Source organism: Apteryx rowi, unplaced genomic scaffold (genome assembly GCF_003343035.1).
Source record: "Apteryx rowi isolate R43461 unplaced genomic scaffold, aptRow1 scaffold_811, whole genome shotgun sequence".
Taxonomy (NCBI): domain Eukaryota; kingdom Metazoa; phylum Chordata; class Aves; order Apterygiformes; family Apterygidae; genus Apteryx; species Apteryx rowi.
This window is the reverse complement of record NW_020451107.1, coordinates 158,037-182,311: the sequence shown is the minus strand read 5'-3', so window position 1 is coordinate 182,311 and position 24,275 is coordinate 158,037. Positions and strand designations below refer to the sequence as shown.

Genomic DNA, 24,275 nt, shown 5'->3' with positions numbered 1-24,275 from the left:
ATCACCCTTCTTAGGTTCTTTTGCAGACATAAAAGCAAATGTTGACATCTTTGTTTTAACACTTCTTCTCTTTGGGGCTTTTTCCTGCAAAAAGTAACTTTTTTTTTTTTAATGAAAACTGCTTCTAAAGATAGAAGGGCAGGCATCTCAACTCAGTCAAAAGAATCTGGTTGTTATGGATAGTATTAAGGGCTAAGACTGGGCCAAGAAGTCATAAAATGGAGTTTCCTGGTTAGGTGGTGGTGGGGAGTGTCCAGAGAAATCCAAGGAGTGAATTGCACAGAGACTACAGCTTGGCTATTCACTGTGCCACATGGCAGCAGGCAGCAACAGCAGGACTGTGACAGCAGGGTTGTTTCAGTAAGTGACATCAGTAGGAAAAAGAACCTTTCTCCAGCAGAGATGCAAAGCGCCTACTTATCTTAAGGACATCTCAGCCCTTGAGGTTACGCTTCTTCATGGAAGGCAGCAGGTGCCTCACCCCCTCAGACATTGCCTAGCACAAATTTGCTCTCAAGACTGATTCTTTTTAACACGTCTATTTCCAGCTCAGACTCTCTGGACAAAAATCAACCTCGTGATCAACAATACATTCCTCAATCATGATCTTCAGTCAGTGAAGTTGCTTATTTCCTATAAGGACCCTCCAAAGTGTTTGCAGAAAGGAGCTTTCCCTTCTCCTTCTGTTTATCCTTCTTTGCAGGCCTCCTAGCTCAATACCACACAGTCTTGCATTAAAAACCTCGACCAGGCAAAAATGCACAGTCACAGCACACTGGAGAGCAGCTCCAATTCTGCCAGTCATTCACATTTGCCATTAATGCTTGAGAGCTGAAACAGCACAGAATCAGCTGCCAACAGCTATTGCCAGCAGTGAGCTCCTTTGCCAGCACACATCAGACACAAACACTGCCATGAGCAGTTGAGGACAATTGTAGACGGACACCGTTAGGAAAGGATCTATCAAGACAAATCTCATTCAAAGGATAGTGAGAAAACACCATTTCTCAATATTCTACAGCAAAGTGTTCTGACTCTTCTCAGCTTTGACAGGTATTTCATTTTCTCTTCGCTGAAATATCAGTCAAGTTTCTTTCGCTCATCTGAGGCAATCACCCTGCCCACAGATATTTTGAACACGTGTTTTCAGAGCTGGAGATGTCATCTACAGCTTGCATGGGTTCAGAGATCAGCTGCCTGTGACTAAATTCAAATCACCAGTACTAATGCATCTGACTTTTCAAGGCAAGCAAAACATGTATTTGATTGTTAGTTCAGTAATTCTGGAGAATAAAGGGTACGGTAAGGACATTCAGAGAAAACATAAGACAAAAATAGCTTTGAAAGTGATCCTTCTCCACTGCTTTTTTTATTATTATTTTCTTTTTACAGGACGAGAAGAACTTGACTTTAAAATGAAACAATTAATAGCCAGTGAAATGTAATTTTGGCAGCTTGTTAGCTCTGCAGGTAGAGCTCTTAACACATACAAACTCTTAGAGTTACACATAGGGAACATATCATGTAATATAAATATGGTTACTTTCCATTATGGGATTCAGAACTGCCATTATAGTAAAAATGTTTATTTTAAGTAGGAAGTACAGTTTTAGTGTGGCTATTAAAGAAAATAAACCAGTCTGAAAATGTTTTTATTTTTAATGACTGTTAATGTTCAAAGCATACAAATTGCAGTAACAGTAAAATTGGAAACATCACCCGAATAGTTGTCAATGTTTTGACTCACAAGAACACAAAAACTAATTATTGCAAGTACAGTGAAATATAGCACATAATTACTTGCTGGCCTAATACAGTTTTGTTTCACACAGCTGAAGCCTTGTAAAACAATTTCCCATTCACTAGCAGCTAATTATGAATTCAAGAAATACAACATGCTACCAATCTGCTTATTCTCTATTGTCTGGAAATATAATGTAAATTAAAGTAAATCTTATCAGTAGAGGGAATAATTACAATATTTTTCCTAAAACTCAACACAAATTCAGAAGAAAAAATTCTTAGCAATTGACTGAATTAAATCAAAACTATTTCTACCTAAAATTCTCAATTGTTTTTTATTACCTTGTACATTCCAGGTGAAAAAAAGAAATAAATTTTTGGGGTGAATGTTCACATTCTGTTTCAAATTACATGCTTGCTTTGAATACTTAATTGCTAAATGTTGAATATGAAGGTATCTTAGGTCAGGTAGTAATTTGTTGTTGGTAACAAGTCTAAGTTACACCTATACCAAGTCACCCAAAGTAGCCATTATTATGTATATTCAATACTATAAGAGCTTTGAACAACAGATATTCTCAGAGCATTTACAGAATTTGGATTGTAGCAGCCTATAAGCATGCACAAGAAAACTCTTAAGATGAACTTTCTAGAAATGCTGTAAACCAACTGATTACACTTTCTGGAAAGTTAAAACCACAAGATCTTCAACCATGTACTTTAAAGCTTGGTTAGGGTAAATACTCACTATTTAAGCTACACGTCCACTTTCTTACACATAACTTCCATTAAGAATTCTTTAGAATATTTTTCTAGCTTCTAGTTAAATTATTTTACTTTTAAAGGAGAAGCTACTGAGCTTTTTTGCTACAAATAAAACATAAATTTAATCCAAAATTTTGAGACTCAAATTATTAGATTTAGAAGACCAGCACAGTTAGTACTTTATACAATTTCTGATTGCTGTTGCAGAAGTGTATGACAAGTGAGCAATAATGTTTATGGCTAAGATATTTATCTCTACAATTGACACATTCCTTCAGTCAACAGGTACTTGAAGTCTTTTTCTTCACTGATGACACTGTGGAAATGCATTTGAATGTGTCCTGTAGCTGTTGAGGCTTAGGGTGACCTTGATTCTCATCCGGCATCAGGCCATGGTTTTGCCTAAAAATCATGAGGGTAAAAAAGTTCACTCCTGGAAAAGCTTCAGTTTGACCAAACCACTCTCCAAATAAAACACATCTCTATGGAGCAAAAAGCATCCCGAAAAGATGTGTAATTAAGCCCTGAAAGGCAGAGAACAGATATAGCTGCCTGTACTGAGATTGCTAAACGTTGGGGTCAGTATATTTTGAATCAGCTGCAGGTTATGCCAATCCCAGTAACTGAGAAACCCAAATGAATCTTGAACTTGAGGAGCACCTTTACCAGGGTCAATGTCTTCAGAGAAAGTAGATATTATGCAAATCATGACACAAAGTGTCTCCTTAACCCATCAGAATGACAAGGCTTTGATTTCATCACCATTTCTTTAAGCAGTTGATCTTTGCCATAGTATTGAGGGCTGAGACAAAGTCATCTTTGTCTCAGGTAAAAGCGACACACAACTCAAGATTATCAAGTTGTCACTGCCATTGAGCTCATGTTTTATCAGAGTTGATTTTTCTATATATAAACATAGATACAGATGTTGAACCATAACAGAGGCAGTGAGGAAAAAAGACTTCAATGGTACTATTTTCATTTCCGACCAAAGATTTTCCCTTTATTAAAAAAGTACAAGTTATTGTGTAAACCTCGCTATTGATTTCAGATATATTGTCAAGACAACAGAAACTGACTAGTACAATCATCTTTGTGCCTGGCAGCACAGCATGGCTAATGAAGTTCTAGTATTTGTTTGAAGGCAGAACAGAATACAGAATATTTCCTTCAGTTTTCTTGTGAGTGAGAGACTAGACACCAAGTGGAACCTGAATAATTAATCTGCAGAATCCAAACAGTAATTCCTAACTTCTGTCTTCAGCCTTATAATATATACTAGGAACAGCTGATAGCTGGGTCAAGATAATCCTTGGGTCAAGTTTTTTAGGTAGCAAAAAAACATGCCCAGAAAATTTTTTACATGTTTGCACATGTTTTTTAATAAACTAGCAGAGATGTTTTTAGCTGAAACTAGAAAAATATTTGCTCAGGACTGAAGTTCACCTGTGAAAAAAAATTCAGCTCTGGCAAACATTTTCATCAAAAGTGTTTTGTTCATAAAACATTTTAGCTAGTTGAGGAGTACCATTCCCTTCTCCTGAGACATCAAATACTTGACAGTTTCACTCCCTTGAAGGATTGTTTCTTAATCACTTCAGCTTGATTTTCACCACAATATATTTTATAATCTGTTGCCTCAGTGTTAAGTGTCTTTCTTTGAGGAGAACGCTGTATGCCTGGACCTATGTCCTGTGTGTAGAGCCAAGAGCCCACCTGGCTCTAGGCTGTGCTCTGTCTGAGCATGGTTGCTATAGGTCTTCACCATAGGAAAGCTGTGTTTTGAAGGCAAATAGAGGCACTTTGTTCCAAGATAATTTCTATTGAATTTAAAGCTTGACTGGAATAGAACAGGTAGTACCACTTCTACCTGTGCCTCAGGCAAATACCAGAGATACAGGCTACATCAAGAACATTTCTGATGAGACTTTTTGAGTGCTCATTCATCAGTGGCTCAAGGTGCCGGCTGTTCTGCTTCATCCATTAAATCTAGGCAAAAGGGATATTTCACTATGTATTTTTTTTTGGAGACCTGTAGGTGAAAGGGAAGCAGGACTTCACGGTCATTCAAATGGAAACATACACCATCCTGGAATAGTTTGCAACTTTGAAAAACAGGTGAAACAGAAAACTGCTGTTTTTTCATAACATAAGATAACAGCAGATGAGGACAAAGATCTGTATTATGAACTACATTATCTCCAGAAGTGAAAAGTAGATGCGCAGGGAAACAAGCCAAGTTTACAGTGTTACCTTCTCAGAGTACTCCCAGCAATCTGAAGCTGTGGGACTTCAAGTCTGAGGTGATATCCATGGATTTTTGGTAAGTTTTCTTCAGTAAATTTGTTCATGTGGAGTTGAGTATGTGTCAATGAATTTGCCTACCCAGATTTTAGTAGGGATCTGTGCATTTGTCCAATGACTGGGAAATTGTTGCAATGGCCTCAAGCACTTGATATTGCTATGAAAATGAAACACTAGTGAAGGCCCTTGTCAAAGCCCCGAGAAGGGAGGTTATGAGTAAAAGTAATTTTATTCCAATAAACCTTTAGAGACAGATAATACAGAGTCAAGGAATAACAATAAAGGCATAGCCCAAGGGGTAAATTCCTTCTGTTGAGGATGATGGGAAGACACTTGGATTATGATGGGAAAGCATTAAGACCTAAGATTTTCCACTGCCATTTGAACTCCTGGCATCATAAAGGCTGCTGCCTGTGGGACAGAAGACTTTCTGCATTTTGTTTTCAGACCAGCAGGGAGAAGTTACCACCTTCTTCTCCCTCTGCCCTTTTCACTGATGCTCTTGTGCCGTTACCTTCTCATGCTGAGCATTGTCTGTACTTTTCCTACACTGATGGAGGGGTTTGTTGGGGGTTTTCTTCCAAAAGCCACACCTGATGAGTTGGCTTGAGCTGTGAATGCCTGAGTGTTCTCAGAACCAGGTTTGGAAGTCATCGTTTTGAGACACAGATTTAAACTAGGTTGAAGTCACAAGTGAAGGGAAGACCTAGCTCATTAGTTCACAGTGCTGACCATTTCCTGCTTTGAAAAGGTTATGACGATATGAGGTCTGTTTGCTAGCATGAGTAGCACCTCCTGGAAAAGCACCTGCTTTTGTTACCCCCAGATCTAACCATCACTCTCATCTGATATTCTAAGGGATTCACAACCAAAACTTTAATGCTTTCCCTCTTAACCACCCCCCCGCCAAAAAAAAACCACCACACCCCACGAACTCCACTCAGGTTCTCATCAACTAGGATCAGTCATCAAAACATACTTAGTTACCTGATGTCTAACAATTTAAATGAGTTGGCAGCATAGAGACAATATTCAGTGTTGTTTACCCTGGATTTGCAACAGCGACTTCTCAAATGAGATCACTTAAGTCAAAGATAGCCTTTCTACAACAATTCCTTCATTTGACATAGCTAATACCTTGGCTTCTTTCAGAGACAGCCATATAAAAAACACACACACAGAAATTTCAGCATTTGAGTTGGGACATCTGTACTACACAATGGAGAACATGCAAAGCAAACATCATCTCTCCTGCAGCATATGCTTCTTCAGATGGTTGGCCAAGAAGCTAACAAAACAAACATTGGAAAATCTTAGACAATTCTATCGCACTGTGTGGGCAAGAATCACAAGAGCCTGCTGCAGTAGCATCTGAATGGAGGGAGGGATGACAGAAGACTGCGCAGAGTTGTGTGGTTGTGTCCTGTGAAACAGGAACACGTGCAGCTCTGGTCAGTGTTGTGGCAGGAAGGCGTGGAGATGAAGGAGGCAGAAGAGAGGAGCATCAGAGGTCTCCTTAAGAAGTCTGATTCTAACAGAATTCAATGTTTTGTAATGGCAAACAATGAACTTCCTCAAATTTTTTAGAAACTGCTAGTGACACACAAGCTTTATGGACCCCAATCTAAATTGCCTTGATTTCTTTATTTGTAAGATATGTTCAAGAAAAATCCCCCCCCCCCAGCCTGTCCTTGTCCAAGTTTGGCATATACTCATGTGTTTGTTTATTCAACTAGCAAAGAACACCTTGCCTCCTTTAAGGAGGCTTAAGCAAAAGACAGTACATAAAGCAAATTAAGAATCTTTACCAGGCAAAATGAGCCCTATATGAAAATCATCATTATCCTACCCAAGTAGGTCTCTATCAGCTATATTTAATATCATTCATACAACATATATGAATAGGCCTATTGTTTTATGAATGCAATTTTATCTATTAGAAACAGTGCAGCCTCAATGCCTAAAGATGCCATTTCTCCACCAAGAAAGGGAAAAGTACTTTAATAGCTCCCTTTTATTATGCTAAGGAAGTTTGCATGCACTTTGGAATGTACTTCCTGCTTGTCAGGCTGTCTAAATTCATCCCTGTAAATCTTAAGCTGCTGGGCCCCTGTGTACACTGAAATCTAGGGCAGTCTCTCTCTCTTTTGCAAGGTTATAGAAACAGCAGCCAATCTGAGCCCTTCAAATAAACAGCAGGAGAAACTTGTAGACTTCTATCTAGGGCTGCCAGCACACTCTTGCTTCATGATGGCTCACTCAGCACAAACTAATCTAGGATAGATTTAGGTCAACCTGACCTGAAATGGAACTTAATTGAGTTAGTACAACCAGGTCTAGAGTATCCCATTGCCATGGTCTGATTCACCCCATTAAAAAGGGAATGAAAAAGCCACTAGCAACAAATACTGGCATTATACTCCTTAGGATTTTTTTGAAAACTGGAATCAAGTTCTGAGGAGTCAGCATAATATAATACTTGAAGGAACATAAATGGATCCAAAGGGTCAGAACAGGGTTGCAGTTTGTGCGCCCATGAGGCAGATTCAGAACCAGGTTGTGTGCAAGCCAGAATTCCTGGAATTAGTTATCAGAATTGGATTACAGATGCTCTTCCCATAATTCATCTTATTCAAGATGGAAAATTACTCTTCTCCTCTTACAAAGGGATTTGAGTCAATGCCAACTACACACAATTCTCACATTGGTGAGGCCACACACTACAGACCATAGGGAGAATGAAAGATGAAAGCCACCTTGATGCTGGATTGGCACTACTGGTAGATGATTAATAGTGATTACAAAGATAATGCAGAGAAATCAAAAAGCCTATGCTTTTATATTTCCAAGCTGGGTACTTTGCTGCTGCTTTGGATAGCAGTAACTGGTCACATCTGTGTTTTTTTCATAATACAGGAAGGTGCCATATAGGAGCCTACCCACATCAGCATGGAAAGAAAAGCAAGAGAACTCCTAAATAGAAGAGACAGAGCAGAGAGGAATGTCTAAGCTCATTCTTCACCTCTTTTCCCTGTCTGGGGTCCTTACCCCAGAGGAATTCCCAGAAATCACTGGCTAAGTCAGCCAGGGTATTCTCTGCAAATTTCTCTGCAGGAGAAGACTTAGGAGGATGAGATTTTCCTAAAGATAGATTTATCAGCTTCTGGTTTCCAAAGAGGTACTGTATACATATTTAAATGGTCTGCAGGTAAACAGGATTTATATTAAAAATGAGCATACATTCTATTTTTGCCAACTTCTCTTGTAAAGGAGGGATGAACTGCCCACAGAAGGCATTACTTGAATGCATCTATTATTTTTCCATGCATCACCTGCTGAGAGGCTTTTAAAAATAGGTAAGCTTTTTCTCCAGTATTGCTATCCAGTCCAGTGATTCCTTTAGTTTTATTTAATAAAAAAAGTCAATTTGAAAGCAGCCAATCACTTTCACTATAAAACTAACACCCTTATTCTGCAAGAAAACCTTCAATTATCTTAACCTAATCAAGTCATAAATCATAGGCAGGAGTTTATGTCTTCAAAGTTTGCTCATAATTAAATGCTGCATTCTATCAAATAAAGTACCAAGGTCAAATTGTTTCATCAGTTGTACTCAGGCAACATTGAAGAGTTCAGAATTTGGCCCAAGTTTAACAATACAAATAATAAGTGGTCTTACTCATTTGGAAATTTATTAACTCTGATCAATGGATTTCATACAGCAGCTGCACAAAAATCAATGAACAAAGCAACCTATAGAGAACAATGCTTGCTTATTAGGAAATTACTGTTGCTTCCTCTTTTCTTTCCAAAAAGATAACAATTTTGCAAAAGCTTGTTTAGCCAAGTATTCTAATGCTAAAGGTGCACTGGTTGTACATACACACCAGATTACTTGACACTCCAAATGGAAGGGGAATCAGTTCCAGATGTTTTCTACTGATTAAATTTAGCCCAAGCAAGGTGAAGTAAATGACAAGCAGCTGCTTCCCCCCCCCCCTTTTTTTAAAAACACACAAGAGTCATGAAAAGTACTTCTTAGAGTTCTGACTACCTTTAACTGGCAGACATGCAGTACAGTATCTATTTTTCTAGGTTTTCGTGGTTAATGGGGAACATGGGCAGTCTTCAGAGCAACTACTAATTCTTTTCACCTCCAGTCTGTCAGATCTTATGCAGATGAGATTTAACAGGAAGAAGCTCAACAATGAAAATCACATCTCTTTAGAACACCTCAGTTATGCACACCCTTAAAACTGAGCCACTCACCACAGATAGTCCCTTTATTGGAGTAAGTAGAACAGGAGAAATGTTGAAGTGTCACTAGACCAGATCATGGCTTAGTGCAACGCTGGCATCAGGCCAATGAACCATCATTCCAGCTCCAATAGAACAAAGTACATTAGTTTCAGGTTATCAGACATAATACTCATGAGACCAGCAGAAAGAGAAGGATAGCCAGAGATAGATGGGTCAGGTGGGAATTCAAAGCTAAGTGTGAAGATTCATAGCTTAATAGGAAGCAAGGCCACTTTACATATGAGGATTACCTACAGCCTGGCCGTCTTTCTCTGAAGAATATTTGAACCTTTACTTCCAAAACACAAAGAGCACTGGAGTTTTTACCATATATACAAGCCAAAACAAAGCTTTATTTCTTAGACTTTTTTTCTTTCTGTTTATACACAAAGTACTTTTACACCTAGTGGGAGTAAATTGACAGAAGGGTGCAAAAATACCTTGTGCACATCTATAGGCAAGCTGACAGGCTGGATTTTCCATCACTGCACATATCCCTGGCGCCTCATTGTCATGTGGGTGCAGGGAAGCATTTCCCAAGCACAGAAGCACAAAGCAAAGATCCTCACAGATTTCTGGTTGGGATAATCAGGAAAGAATATCATGCATCCCTATTATATCACGCTTATTTATAGAGCATCTTCCATGAGGCTGCAGGCAGCATGATATGTAAAGAGACATCAAGCTAATTAAATTGTTGAGTGGTACCTAGGTATCCAAACAGGGAACAAGATCAAAAAGTAAGCGAATCCTGCACAAATATTCTTCTCTCCCATTTTAATCAACAGTCAAGGTTGCAATCTCATGTATATACACGCACACTTTATATAAAAGCAAAATTTGTTTTACTTCTAGGTCTGGAATCTTTCCAGCTTTTCCAGCTAAAACACAATGTAAAAGACATGCTGTTCAAGTTATGTTAAAGTCAGATGCTCCAGACAAAAGTTATATTTACCAGCACCTACCCCTCTATTTAAGCAGAAATAGTTAAAAAAAGCCATCAATTTTAACACAGTGCCCTGATCCCCCACAATAGTATTTTTGTCATTCCCATCAGAAAGAGCAAGTTTTTGTGCTAAAAAGTTGCTTTACGCTCTGGATTAAATCACAGCTCACCACTTATTTTCCCCACAGAGCATTCACTATGTTTTATGCAAAAATCATCTTCTCTTCTTGCAAAAGCTGACATTCCCGATTACTACACTTCTTGTTTATGCTAACAATAAATAAACCAATAGGTCTACATTTAATAGTGCATTGACTAATAGTATTCTTCACTTCTGTAATACTGTGTTAGTCTAAAAACACTTCATAAACAATTCAGACTCTCAACATCTGTGACAGAGGCACAACAGGTATTCATTTAACAGATGACGCCACTGAAGCACAGCAAGTTAATTGTCTGCCCAAGGTCACATAGCAATTCAGTAACAGAGCTAAGGACAGAATCCAGCAACACTGACTCATACAGCAATCGCTTCTCAGCTCTAGATGAGCCTTTTACATATAGTCTTAACACTGAAAACTGGGATCCCAAAACAATATCCCCCACCAACCACAATGTACCAGAGCTTTTTCATTGCCTTCCCACTCTAACAGTCACTTTAGTTGACTCTGCCCTTTTTTTTTTTGTGGAAAACAGGAAAAGATTTTGAGGCCAAACTGCACTGTGCTTGGCTTTTTTTTTTTCAAAACCAGTGCACACAGGAAAAAAAAAGTGCAGAAAGTTGCTGTCTTTCCTATTTACAAGATGAAGCAACAGTCTCAGTAAGGAGGTTCTGAGATGGCCCAAAACGCTTTTACTCCCATGTAGTCACTAGTGAACTACAAAGGAAATCTTCACAGTCTATAGTAAAAGTATGATTGTTCTGTGTGTCACCACTGGCCTGAGTTTTTTCCTTTTCTCATATCCTAGATGACATGGAGATGTACCTGCATTTTGAAATTAATGTCCTTTGCAGTCTGGCATTTAACATTTTAAAGCACTGTATTTCACTAGATATGTGCTGCACTGGAGCAAAACTGTTGCTATACCACTGAAAACATTTAACAAAAAGATGAGTTTCTAAAGTTGCAGTGGGGAGAAAAATCCTAATATTAAACTTCTTAAAACTATTTTTGTCCACATTTGAGACAACCAGCTGTGAAGAACTCAACTTGGCATCACCAGTACTAACAATTCTGCTAATTGAGAATCACAGCATGAAGTTTAATTTAAAAAATGAATAGGTCAGACTACTGAAACATATGGATTTGTTTGGTGACTTAAAAAAGCTTAGATAAATGATTATCTAGATCATAAGGATGCAATTTTAAATGTAAATGTTTACATTATATTTAGCTATATGACAATGTATTTTTGGAATTTGAACTGTACAACACTGAAAACACTTATTTACACTTTTAGGGGTAGATTTTTATAGACTGTTTCCCTAGCTAACCCCTATTTATATATTCATTTCCCCTTCCTGACTCACAACATGCATTATAATTTTTAATATTAAATTACTTGACTAATTAGAACAGAATTAGAAAAAAGGTTTTTAACTAGAACAAGCCCTTCATAAGGAGGGAAACCTTAAATCCCAGATTGCTTAATTTTCTCTCTCTCTCTCTCTCTCTCAAAGGTAGACTTTCATTTGTCCCCAAATAGTTTGGATCCTATAACCCTGGAGAGGGCAAGTGGTCTTATGAATGGCAGAAGTTGCCATGATATGCTGCATTGGAGAAGACATTGTCTATCAGGGCTTTAGAGTGCAACACATCCCTTACTACTACATGGTGAGGCGACCACTTTTTCCACACTGTGGAAAAGTAGCAAAAGCAGCTGGTCAGTAGACCAGAGATCAGGTCAAGCCACCGCCTTGGTGCTTGCTATGAAAGTGTGGAGAGACATCACTGCAGCACATTAGTGAGATGCATCCTTGGTAGGGGAATGTGAGGCAGGAGCCAATTGCGTGAGCATCACCGTCTGTGTGGGAGACTTACGGGCCCACATGCTGTCTTCCAAAATGCTTTCAGTCACCTCTGTTGATATCAACTACATATTTAATAAAAATTCCTCTCTAGGCTATCATCTAACCCACCAATGGACTTACAGTATCAGGCTTAGAAACCTAAATGTTTTCCCAGTTAAACAGTGAACCATTGGTAACCATTTCAAGTATAGTGTTCAGCAAACTTTCAGCCCTCTTACAGTAACTTAAACTAGTTTTCTAGGCCATAAGCCCAGATCTTTTCCCTGTGCAGGTATACATGTGGGACTGGAGCTAGGGGCTTATTAAAAAGCAGTATGTATGCTCTCTTCCTGTCTCCTATCCACAAGGCACATTGCCACATCACAGAAAAACAAACAACCCACAATCCGACATGGTTTCCTTTTGACAAATTCATGTTGACAATTCTTTCCTTACTGCTGTCTAGATTTTATAAAAAAGTAATTTAACAACTCCAGAATTCTCCTGGGAAATGGACTTCCACTCATTGGTCAATAATTCTGTGACTCCTTTTCCCTCTGCTTTAACACATGCATTATGCGCCCTTTTCTAAAATTCCAGAATTTCACCAGCCTCCTATGAGTCACCGATCCTAACAGCTCTCAGGTTGTTTCTCACCTCTCCATAACTACTCAGCTGTGTACTCAGCAAGCTCAGATAATGAAAAATCTCTGGACTTTGGTGCATTTTATCCTCTCCCCTGTTGTGAGTTGGCTCTCTCCTCACTGAATTGTTACCCAAATAATAGCAAGTGACAATTTGTGGTGTCAGTTTTAGTGAATTCAGTGTTAACTTTCAGTGAAAAAAATGGTAATCATTTCTTGCTGTCATTACTTTCTTTAAACTTTATGCTTAAAACTTTGACCCTTCTTCCACTCTCCATTGGTTTTCATCTTGAGTTTTGGGTCATTAAAAACTTGAGGTCATGGTTTAACCAGATTACTCCCACCTTTCCTACATGTTGAGAAAGTGAATTTGGGACATTCACATGTATTAGTTAAGGAGATCCCAAGTCTCCTGAAATCTCTTCTTTCCCATTAGTCTTAATAAGTAAGGTACCATAAGAAGCAAGTTTGAGTTTCCATTCTTGAAGTGCAATGTCTCCATTTTCCTCTTCTCTCTTCTTCCCAAGGCTGGTTAAATCTACCATTTTACAGTTACACTCCATCCCCAACATGTCTTCCATATTTTTAATCAAATCTTTAGCAGTAGGAATCAAAGGCAGAACAATCTCACTTCTGTTTCTACTCCCACCTTCTGTACCAAGGCTAGATAGCATGTCCTTCTGACAGATGTCAGGAAAAGCTAAAGAGTCCTCTACATTGTGGATGATTCTACTAGTCGCTCAAACATAAGAGAACAAAAACCGTTTTTTTTGTCTTTTTGGTCAAGAGTTTAATTGTCTCCAGCACTTCCAATATGTCAGGGTCTTGGATTTCCTTCCTTCCTTCTATTGCGCAGAGACTCACAGCAAGATTATCACAATGTACATTCTGTATCTCAAAGCAGCAATTGTCATCACCATCTCAGGCCCATGAAATAAATTGCTATATTTTTAGTAAGCTATTAGGTGGATTTAATAGCAACTGTAATTAGACCAAGACTTGCAAATCCTCTTTTCTTCTCATGCTTCTGGCATCACCATTTAAATAATCCAGGAGTTTCAGTGGGCTTATTCGTCTTTTCTCTTCATGTTACCAGCAACCCTAACTTGTAGGCCATGATCTTTTGGTCCCAGAACTGAGAAGCAGAGCTTGATGCAAGACTGATCAAGCTCGCACCATTCCTGCCCTCTGAGACAAATTATGCATTTAGTCTGGTTTCTCTGTTAACTGCAAATCCAAAACCATCTCCTATTTTAGGCATATGCACTAATGCAATGGAAGAAAACAAAATCTGACCTTTTAAAAACAGGCTTCATTTTATTATTAGGCAACACATTGACTCAAATAAAATATATAGAAGATTAGTGAAGCAAATAAGTTGTAAGTTTCTAACGGTTATCTGAGATACTTATTCCTTTGGCAAAAAAACTATTCTGGGATGTGCCCTCATTTGCAACTTTTTTAATTAACTTTTTTTTGCACTGCTGTGCTGATGGCCTCATTTTATTTCCTTTTTCAATCCTAACTGTCAACCTTATTAAAAACAATGGCAGTACCAGTCTATGACTGACAGGACTTCTGTTGTTTTCTGTTCATTTTTATCTCTATAGCATAAATGCATCATTTACTACTTGCCTATCCTACATCAGCTTCATGATTAAGTCTGGAAGAAAAGGCTGATTATCATAAGAAGGATGTTTCCCTTTGCTACTGAACAACTGGACTCAGTTTTACATTACAATTGAAGTGAGCTTTAACATTATCAACTAAATGAAGTTTCATGTAAATGGGCTGTCTTTGCTCTCCCCAGAAAACACTTTCACATGAACAATTTCTAAAATCAATTTTATTGATATTTTAATCAGAAAAAGTTTGAGAGCTGCAAATACCTTCTCTCAGACTGTGCACACCCTCATGGTCTCCAGGACCCCACTTGTTTGAAGTCCCTGATTCATATAATTCAGTGATCAATGATCTAAACTCTGCTCCTAAATCAGGCAGAACAGGAAGTTGAATAAATGCAGAACAAAAATTTTAAAATCTCAAAAGCTGCCAGATTTAGTCAGAAGTAAAAGCGTGTTTGGCAGAGACAGCTGATCTCTTCCTCCCAGCCTCCATCTCCCCCTACACCACTCCCTCTCTTAAGCTCTACTATCCCCATTTGGTCATGGAAGAAGAAAAACACAGAATTCACAGAAAGCTCCTGCTCAGGACAGCCAGGGCTGACTGGCAACAACTGAAAACTTTCTGGTAGAAGCACACAAGTATGTTCTCACAGTTCTTACCCACAGACAAGTATCAGTATACCCACAAATCCTGAACTGCCAAATTTAGAAATTAAGCAGCTCTATGGTGAATATAGGTTCTCACTGTAGAACCAACAGCATCTGCTAAACTCACCTTCTTAAGGGAATGAAGTTTTTCAGAAACAAGGTATCTGGGTACTTTCTCTTGCTAATTTGGAGCATATCTTTATATTTACCCTTTTCTGCCTTACTGACAGTTATGCAGACCCTCAAAAGCTCTGGTGCTTGCTTTGCTTAGTTAAATTTAGCYACATGTTTTTTCTCACCTTTCACTCAGCTTGTCAGCACTGGAATCTTTATGAATCCACTTCATTTAAAATGTTTTCTTCTTTATATGTACTGCAGATTGTAATCCATCCACACCACAGAAAAAGCAGCTCTTTTCCCCATGGAAATGCAACAAGTTTCTAGGAACAACCAATCCACTTGCTGGATGGGTCAGTTCTGGAATGTCAGCACCTTAACATTACAGACAAAATAAATTTACATTAAAGCTATTATGCATTCATATGAGAGGGCTTACAAAGGTATTTTGGGGGTCATCCAAATTAAAATTCTTCCCCCCCTCCAGTTGAAGAACTTTTATACAGTTTTGCTTTAAATATGATGGGAAAAATACATCAGCAGGCAAGAAAACAAACAAAAAACCACACCACACAACACAACCACATACAACACAGGAAAGTAGCAATATAGAACTTTGTTTTTATCCCAGCAGAGATTTATCACTGTGAGGGTCTTGCAACTTTGACAAATTTTTACAATAATGAGTTGTGTATACGACCTACAACTGACAGAATTATATGTTCCATCTGCTGGAGAAGACTCAGGAGGCTGACCTTCAAGGTCTGAAAACTTCCACATTTTTATAGTTTTTTTCCTAATAAAAAATGTTATGAAACAGCTATTCAGCTCATTTTGGGAAGCATGCATTACAGTGGATAGTTATTTGAAGATGAAACTGTCTATAAAAGACCGTCAGTTACATTCAAGTGTTATTTTTATTCTTTTCTTTGGATTGGTCTTTATGACCTGTCACTCATTCTTGCTATCATAAATAACTATCATCTTGGTACCTAAGTACCTTCTTTAAATCTTACAGGCACATTAAAGATGCTGGAGAGTTCATACTTGCTTTGTCATCCTGGTAACTGACCCTACTGCAGAAGAGTATGCACAGTACACAGTGGTTGACAGATATACTGTTAAACCTCAATTTCTAGACAATAAAGAACAATAATAAAGGCTATAATAACCTTGGATGAGAATGAAACCACTGAGGAGTTCAAATTACTACAGAAAAACTAATTAAACTGTGCACTCAGGAGTTCTTGATTTGAGGCAGTAGAAATCTAGGGAGAGATTGTTGCACCAGAGTATGTTCGGCACCACAGTTATTTTCCATAATTGTAAATCCATGCTTCCTTTAGCTGCTTCTTTTAATTTCTTTCTAGACAGCCTTATTCTGACAAATTTTACCTCAAAAAAAAGGAAACTACCGTGAGAGATTTTTGGCCCTTCCACTCCTGCAAGGATGGTCAATTTTGTCCTGTTATGGACCACTCTTCAATAGTCACACCCGCAGCCTGATGCACAGTGCAGAACTAAATCAAGATCTGTTTCTCTTCTTTTGGGTTCTCTGAGTATTTGGTTCCAAGATGCAGTCACTTATGGTATCTAAGGATTTAGTTTCTACATTATGCACTACCCTGAGAGCTATCCAGCGTACTTGGGGTGATAGTGGAATCCCTATTACTACTATTGTCTGCCCCATAGACTCTAATATCCCTTAGTACTTCACCTTCACTTGATAATACAGCCATAAAAACCATACTGTTTTATTTAGGCAGGGAATTCCAATAATGTTTTTTATTACACATATACAGACATACACAGGTGCCTCACAAACCTTTATTACTATTGATCATGTCTGTAGGCTTTGTAAGGCTTCCTTTTTCTCAAACCTTCACTTTAGGGATAAAGAGGAACGCATTAGCATTTTTGCCTTGTCTTGAAAGATATGCATCCTAAGAAAGTTTTTAAACATACCAAGAACATGCTGGATAGACATGGATACTTGAACAGGATATCCTAAGAAAAACTCATCTCCCATGAGAAAAGGTGTGCCCATATGATACAGTTCCTGAATCAAAGTAACTCTTCCCTTAATTTAAAAGCTTTTTCTCTGCTTCAACCTATTTTCTACCTAGGACAAGGAATTTTCCTTGTGGGACAGTTATTCCTTCACCTGCAGTTGCCAGACATTTTGTTTCAGGTCTCCCTACACACTCACACCTGTCTGGAGCAGCAGGCAAGAAGAGCTGAGTTTAAAGTGACAGCTTTGCTCTTGCTAGGTCAGGCCTATAAAAATGATCCAATTCAACCTCAGAAGTTTGCCATCATCAGTTTAAAAAAAAAAAATCCAGCTCCCACAACCAGTGAACAAAATATTCCACTATGGCAACACTGAAATAGAAGCTGACATGATCCATTTCAATTGCCATTATTTTTATTTTAATTCTCTGCCTCTTCTACTTTTAGCTTTTTAAGAGAGGGAAAAAACACCATCTAAAGGCTTGCGGCCTGGTGCTTCCACTTCCCAAGAATAGAAGCCCATTAGTTCTGGCAAAGAGAACTTTGCTAAGAGAAGGCAGGTTTAAACTTTTGAGAGGTGTCAAGAATGTTCAGTCAATTGAGCAATCATGTTAGGCAGCTACATTCCTAGCAGCTTTGCAACAGAAGGAATAAATCAGAAAAATCAAATAAAGTGTGACTTACCCTGACACTGGCTAAGGCAAAACAAAAAAGAAAAATAGATAAAAAATTAACTGATAAGGGAATAATATGCATGGTTGTCTCTGAAGAATAAAACACACCAACTACAAAAATAAAAACACAACAGAAAAGCATTTTCAGGAGAAAAGGAGGGAAAATGCCTTAATTTTCCTCTGTTACCAAACTGTCAGGAAGAAAAACAAACAAAAATACATGCTAGTCTTTTCAGTCCCTTTCCTCTGAGGCACAGCACTTTGCTCAAACTATGAACATTTAAGGAATACAGCTTAAGTAAATAAATGTGTGCTGGCAGATGAATGAACATGGACAACAGAAGCTGAAGCTGCTGAGGACTAACAGTATTATTAAAAGAATATTTTAGTTATACAACACTTTCTTCTCCTCTCTATCACTGTTTGACTGATGCCACAATATGAAGATGCACTCAGCAAAACCTGCAATTAAATGGTCAGCAAGGGCCGCTGCATAGCTCTAGCAGACAAGGGTGCTGAGAATGAACTGTGAATGCAGCACTCAAGGGGCACGTTGTTAAAATGGCAACTTTTTCTAAATCATGCTTTTCCACCCCTTTCCCAGAGCCCTGTTAAAGCACTGGAAACACCAAGCAACAGCAAGAACAAAAAGAAACCCTGTCATTGCTGAAAAGCACTCTGACCTCAACACAAAGCTACAGAAAGAAAGACAGAACATAAGTAAGAACAGGAGGGGGAACAAAAACCTCTGTCAGTATAAGAATGAATCTCTTCCTCCCACAGGAACAGGCTCATGGTGATCACTTGTATGAAACAGCAACTTGTCTTCCTAAATCCCTGTGGGAGCCAGGAGCTCCTACCCCTTACAGACATCTCTCAGCTCCATGCTAAACACTTTGGACTGACTGCTCTAGCATGAGCATCATAGGTTGCTTTGACAATACAGCCTAGAAAATCTGTAAAGTCAGGACAAGCCAGTAGAACTACCATTGCTGATCGTACTCAGTACAACAGACACAGCATACTCCCTTTGGGAGCAAGAATATTTTTAAAATATTTTCTAAAGAAATCATCATGTCACAAGACCACCCATAGTCACCCACAGTCACACACACACACACTCACTTGCTCTCACCAGGCTGAAACCACACATCAGGCTCAATGCCATGCAAGAGCCTTATTTTATACAGAGATAGTGTTCAGTTTTATCAGAGACAGATGGAAGTCAAAGTCAAAGCATTAAACAGGAGAGCACAACACCTCTGACTAGAGCCAGCACCTTCAGATACCTTTGTTAACTTGGCAAGGCTTTGCATGCCTCTAGGTAGGGAATTCAATTCCTAGAATATGATGAAACAGTCTTTCCTTGACCTAAAGATCTAGAGGATCTACATTTTCACTGCAAACTTCATTAAAAAAAGAATTTTACAAACACAGCAATATCTGAGCTCAGCAGTGAAATTCAGTCTGTTTCCATGTTGAAATACAACAACTAACAGTAACACACATTTTAATAAAGCTAGAAAAAAAAATAACACTCAAAAGCCCCTGGTTAGCCTAAGCATAAAATATTTATGCTGTTCCTATCACAACTGATTTGCACATTGCTTAAGAAGGTGATGTAAACAAGCAAAGAGAGAAAAAATTCCTTCCTTCAGGCTCTATGTGAGATACAGTAAGTTTGAAGGTGGGGTAGATCTAAGTGAGCTTTCTGGCCAGCTCTGAGGTAACTCAGAAAGGTAAAATTAACTCAATTACAACTTTTGGATATAGTGTTACATTGTGGTAAATGAGAAGAAACCTCTTTTGATGTTCACAACACAGGTATCTAAAAGTTTTCCTTTACTTTATTGCATCCTCATGCTTTTGTCATGTAATCATCCTTGTTTTCAGGCATCTAGCTTCACTGAATAGTTTTACTTTTTCACAGAAATTCTCATCATTTCAGTTCCCTTTAGCAATTTTTCTTACAAACAATATTAACCTAAATATAAATGAAAATAAATTACCTCCTGGTTCTTCTATGTAGAAAGACACATCCTTTTTGTCTTCTTGTTCATCAACATGATCGTAAGTGATCTGTGGAATAGACAGGGCGGTCTCTCTGGGGTTTATTACAGGTGCAGAACCATTACCACAGCCTGGTTTCCCTTTTCTTTTGTATTTTCTAGTCTGTGGGAATAGAAATGGGATGATATCAGAAGATATTATTAAAAAAAAATAAAAGCACACATGCGAACTTCGCTGTACAGCAAATTCATCTAAAGGTTTAAGAATGTGATTAAAATTCCAATAGTGTTAATGTTTTCAAAGTGGCTGATTCCAGATCATCACCTTAAATGTGGTAAAAGAGGCTGATTCTCAGGGGAAGATGCCTAGAGCGCTCTGAAAACCAGGTCTCAATTATCATTTCTCGGACTGTGTCCAAAACTCCAGGCACCCAAAATATTAATCAAATATACAATAGCTTGGCTTTAGCTGTCTTCTAAAGTGCTGATAAAAACCATAGACTTTAAAATATGAGCAAGGCACCGTGCAGTCTTCTCAGCCCTCTTATGCAGAGGTGAAGTCTGCTGGATTAGGCATGCCAGGAGAAGAGGAACCTTTCCCACTACGGCCACAATAGAAGTTCTCTCAGTTTTGGAAGCCTAAGAGATAACTTAAACGCACTATAACTGGTGCACGAGAATGACAACCAAAGTTTGAATTTGACTGGTTCTGAGCAAGGCTGGTCTTCAGCTGTCTTCATGACTAGGAGTGACCAGCAGAGCAGCCACTCACATATTGACTACATGGCATGTGTAGTCTACCTTCTGGATGCTGCTCCACATAACCAGCCATTGCCACCTTTAGCTATATAAACATTATTTCCCATAACATGGCATTTAGTTCCACATTCGCCATGGGTAGCCACCCAACGGGCTCTAGCCCCATCAGTTCCCTTGCTCACAGGGAAGAGGCATCCTTTTCAACTTGCCTGGGGCTCTAGCTGCCTTCGACAAGAAGCTGAGAGCTAGGGTTACCATGCTCAATTCTGCAAAGTATTCTGGTCTCTGATGGGACAGCTAGGCAGTTAAGAGATAAGTATCATAAGAGAGAATAAGTATTTGCACGTACAGGCACAAATGGCTGCTGGCTCAGTACCATCACAAATGGGACAAAGCCACTTGGTCTGAGTAAATCAATCCTACTTCACTCTGGTCTACATTTAAGTCTTCTGGAATTAGTTCTATTCAGCTCCATGAGCAATTAAACAAAAGCATGTCAGAACTGAAACAGGGCAAGAAAAGCTTTAGATGGGCATCCATCACTGAGACAGTGGATGCACGGTCATGCATCCAAACACTTGTAAAGGCAAGGATCCTGGGCTTTTGTAACAGGAAGAGGAAATAGGAATTCTTTGGAGAGTGAAATGCCACCCTGTGCACAAAATCAGTACACATTTAAGCCTTTAAAATTAGGGGCTGGGTAGAGTAAGGAATGACTAGGCTCCTTTAAGTTCTTTTGACAAAAGAGGACCAGCCATTAGTGATTAAAGAACCATTAATATCAGATTGGATTAGGGCAACACAGAGAAAGTTCAGGTTTAATCATATGTTAGTCTCACAACTAAAAAAACAGGGAAAGAGCAAAGGGCATTAAGAACTGTTTTTTTCCAGCTCTTCCCCCAGTTGCTACAGGCTGTTCAGCCTCCCCTTAGCTTTATCTCTTTACTCCTGCAAAAGTTGCAAAGCAGCCCAAGACAGAGCTAGTTTCTCAGTGCACATTTACATGCTGCTCAGCACTGAGTAGCTAACACTACTGTAACACCAACACAGCCACACCATCTTGCAGATGCAGCTATTGGTGCATGCTGTGGAGAAATGCTTTGCAATTCTCCACTGGGAGACAGGTATCAGTGGCATTTCACTGCCTAATACCAGCCTCTAATATCACTTTAGATGGCCTAGGTATCTGAACTAGAGGTATCTGCACCTACTGCTGTGCAGACCTGTTTCTTTCTGAAATGGGAGCTGAAGGCTAGGCAGGCTTGGCAGTGGTTACCTGTATTTAGGTAGTCCACCCGGGGAGCTTTACTTCAGCTGCAGTTCCATGGAGAGCTCCATAGTACCACAGAGGTGAACTTGAGCAAGGCAGAGGTAGATGTTGTCAGCCAAGTTCCAAGTGCGGACAAAAATTTTAAACAATTTTTCTCCCTTCTCCCTGCAAGAATTACTCTGCAAATGAATGCAAAACAGGAAAAATAGCAAAACAGGAAAAATGTCAGTGACTGACGCTATTTTTGAGAAAGTGGAGAAGTCTTCACAGGGGACAAAGTAATGGAGAATCAACACCTATCAGACCAGGGACTAAGGGAGGCAGGGGACAAATTTAAAAGTAGAAGACATTTGTCCCTCAGGAATATTTTAATAACAACTAAATTCACCTTTCTGCAACATGAGGAAAGCAATCAAGTGTCCCATTACGAGCCCCTTTCAGCTCTCCAAATTCATTGGACCCTTCATAAGGTGGGTTATCCCAACCAAATCAAAAGCAAAAGAGCAAAAACAGAATATGGAGCTTTGCCAACTTCACATAACCTGTTTTCTCAGACTAGGGCTAGATGGCGCTGGTGGCTTTTGGGGATTTTGAGCAGGTGGTGTAACATAGATCTTCCACATTGCTGTAGAACTGCCTGATTTCTCCGCTGTGTAACACCGCCACAGGGTCTGTAATAAAACCCAAACAACATTTGCAGTGAATGAATGGGCACCATGTTCTGCAGGACAGATAAGGCATAATTTGTCAAAAACAAGCTGATACCAAATTACCCAATATACATATGCACACTGCAAAGGGCTTGGACTGCAATCACTGTGCTATACTGCACAACAGCATACCTAGTAAGATGTACTTTTCCCTCATACACAGCTTTGCTAAGAGTAATCTACACTAGGAAAAACACAGTCAGCACACAGTGATTTTAAGTATACTTTTTGCAGTGTTGTTCCTAGGACCTGGGGCCTAACCACTGTTTGCGGTGATAAAAGCAGCCCCCATAAAAGCAAATCCCTGCAAGTGTTATAGAATATTTCTGCTTCCCCTTTTCTATAGCATATCACATTTTAGTATTTGTGTGACAAGTTAGCACTCTTTATATGATATAAAATGTAACATTGGGGCATTTTCCTAAACTGAGGTGTGTGCGTATATGGGTAGATACGCACATTCTTCACCTCTGGATTTGGCAGATGCACAGGGACTAAGGCAATATAAAAAGGAAGTTGGCAATTAAAGGTAAAGGAAAGATTATGACCAGTTTTTTTTCTTGCTATATAGTTAAACAAACTCTCTGCATCCAACTAGTATCATTATGCCTATGAATGTCAGGTTAGTAACACCTCCTACACTTACTCCTAAGAAAGGGTCAGGCAATTATCCTATTTTCTCTAGTAGCTAAAGCGTATCAGAAAGAATAGGTAGTTAAAAGCAAGTTTTAGATTTATAATAAAACCTGATAACTGTGATTCTCAAATAGCAATGTAACCACTCAATCACATTCCTTCTCTGTTACTCTGTCTTACTGTTAGGGGCCTTACCTGACTTAGGGAAGCTGCAGCTGGGATTTCTCTGTTGAAATGCTTCTGGCGTTGCTTCTGTTGTACTTTTAGGGCAAAACCAGAACCCAGAATACCCTAAAAATAAACAAAATTACTGGTCAGACTCCAACAAGACTGTGTGGCTAAACCAGATATTTGACACATGAAATAAAAGGCCATAAGAGGCTTGTCTAGAAAAAAAACACAATAGACTTAAAGTAAATCAGTCACATAGTTTCTGAATTTTCAGGTGTCCAGAATGACAGAAAACTATTTAACCAGCAAATGAAGTTGTGATTGAGCAAGTTGATCTTGGTATCATATAACTTCAATAAACAGCATGTGTTTATTGCTACAGTCCACAGGTGTCGTTCGTCATAGAGGCAGTCACATTACAAAGGCAACCCTGCACAATGGGGAAGAAAGCAAAAGCCAACATCATACAAGTTAACTACAGCTGTTCCTTGCACTTGTTTTTTCTTCCTCATCACAAAGCAACACAACCAAAAGTAGACCTCAGTTCAATTTTCCAGACAAATTAAGCAGTAAAGACATGCTATATAATTTCAGCATTTCTATGAAAACTGTTAGGAACTACAGGAATACCTTACACATTCCAATTGTTTTGGTGATGTTATCTTAATGTCTCCTCCTTCAGTTTTTTGGGGGATCCAAAAAGCCCAGAAACAATGTTTTAGTGCCATACAGGAAAGTAGATGCAGTTTCTTAGATTCCTGCTCTGTAGCAAAGTTTCTTACCTTACAGTACCCCAACTTCTTGGTTGGGTAAGGATTAAAGGGCAGGCTAGCATGGGGGACACTGTTGCAGGTGTTTACTACAGGCCACCTGATCAGGAAGAGGAAGTGGCGGAGGCCTTCTACAGACAGCTGGAAGTAGCCTCATGATCCCA

General features: G+C 38.9%; 1 protein-coding gene across 1 annotated transcript in view; it reads right to left on the bottom strand.

The window, feature by feature from the left end:
- Positions 1 to 24,275, bottom strand: part of LOC112977271 (potassium voltage-gated channel subfamily KQT member 1-like) — a gene marked incomplete at its 3' end in the record, with an annotated part of 113,674 nt that overhangs the window by 12,263 nt on the left and 77,136 nt on the right. The window contains 3 exon segments of the mRNA XM_026089415.1: positions 19,796 to 19,958; positions 22,367 to 22,495; positions 23,366 to 23,461. Of these exon segments, the coding sequence (XP_025945200.1) occupies positions 19,796 to 19,958; positions 22,367 to 22,495; positions 23,366 to 23,461 (388 nt within the window).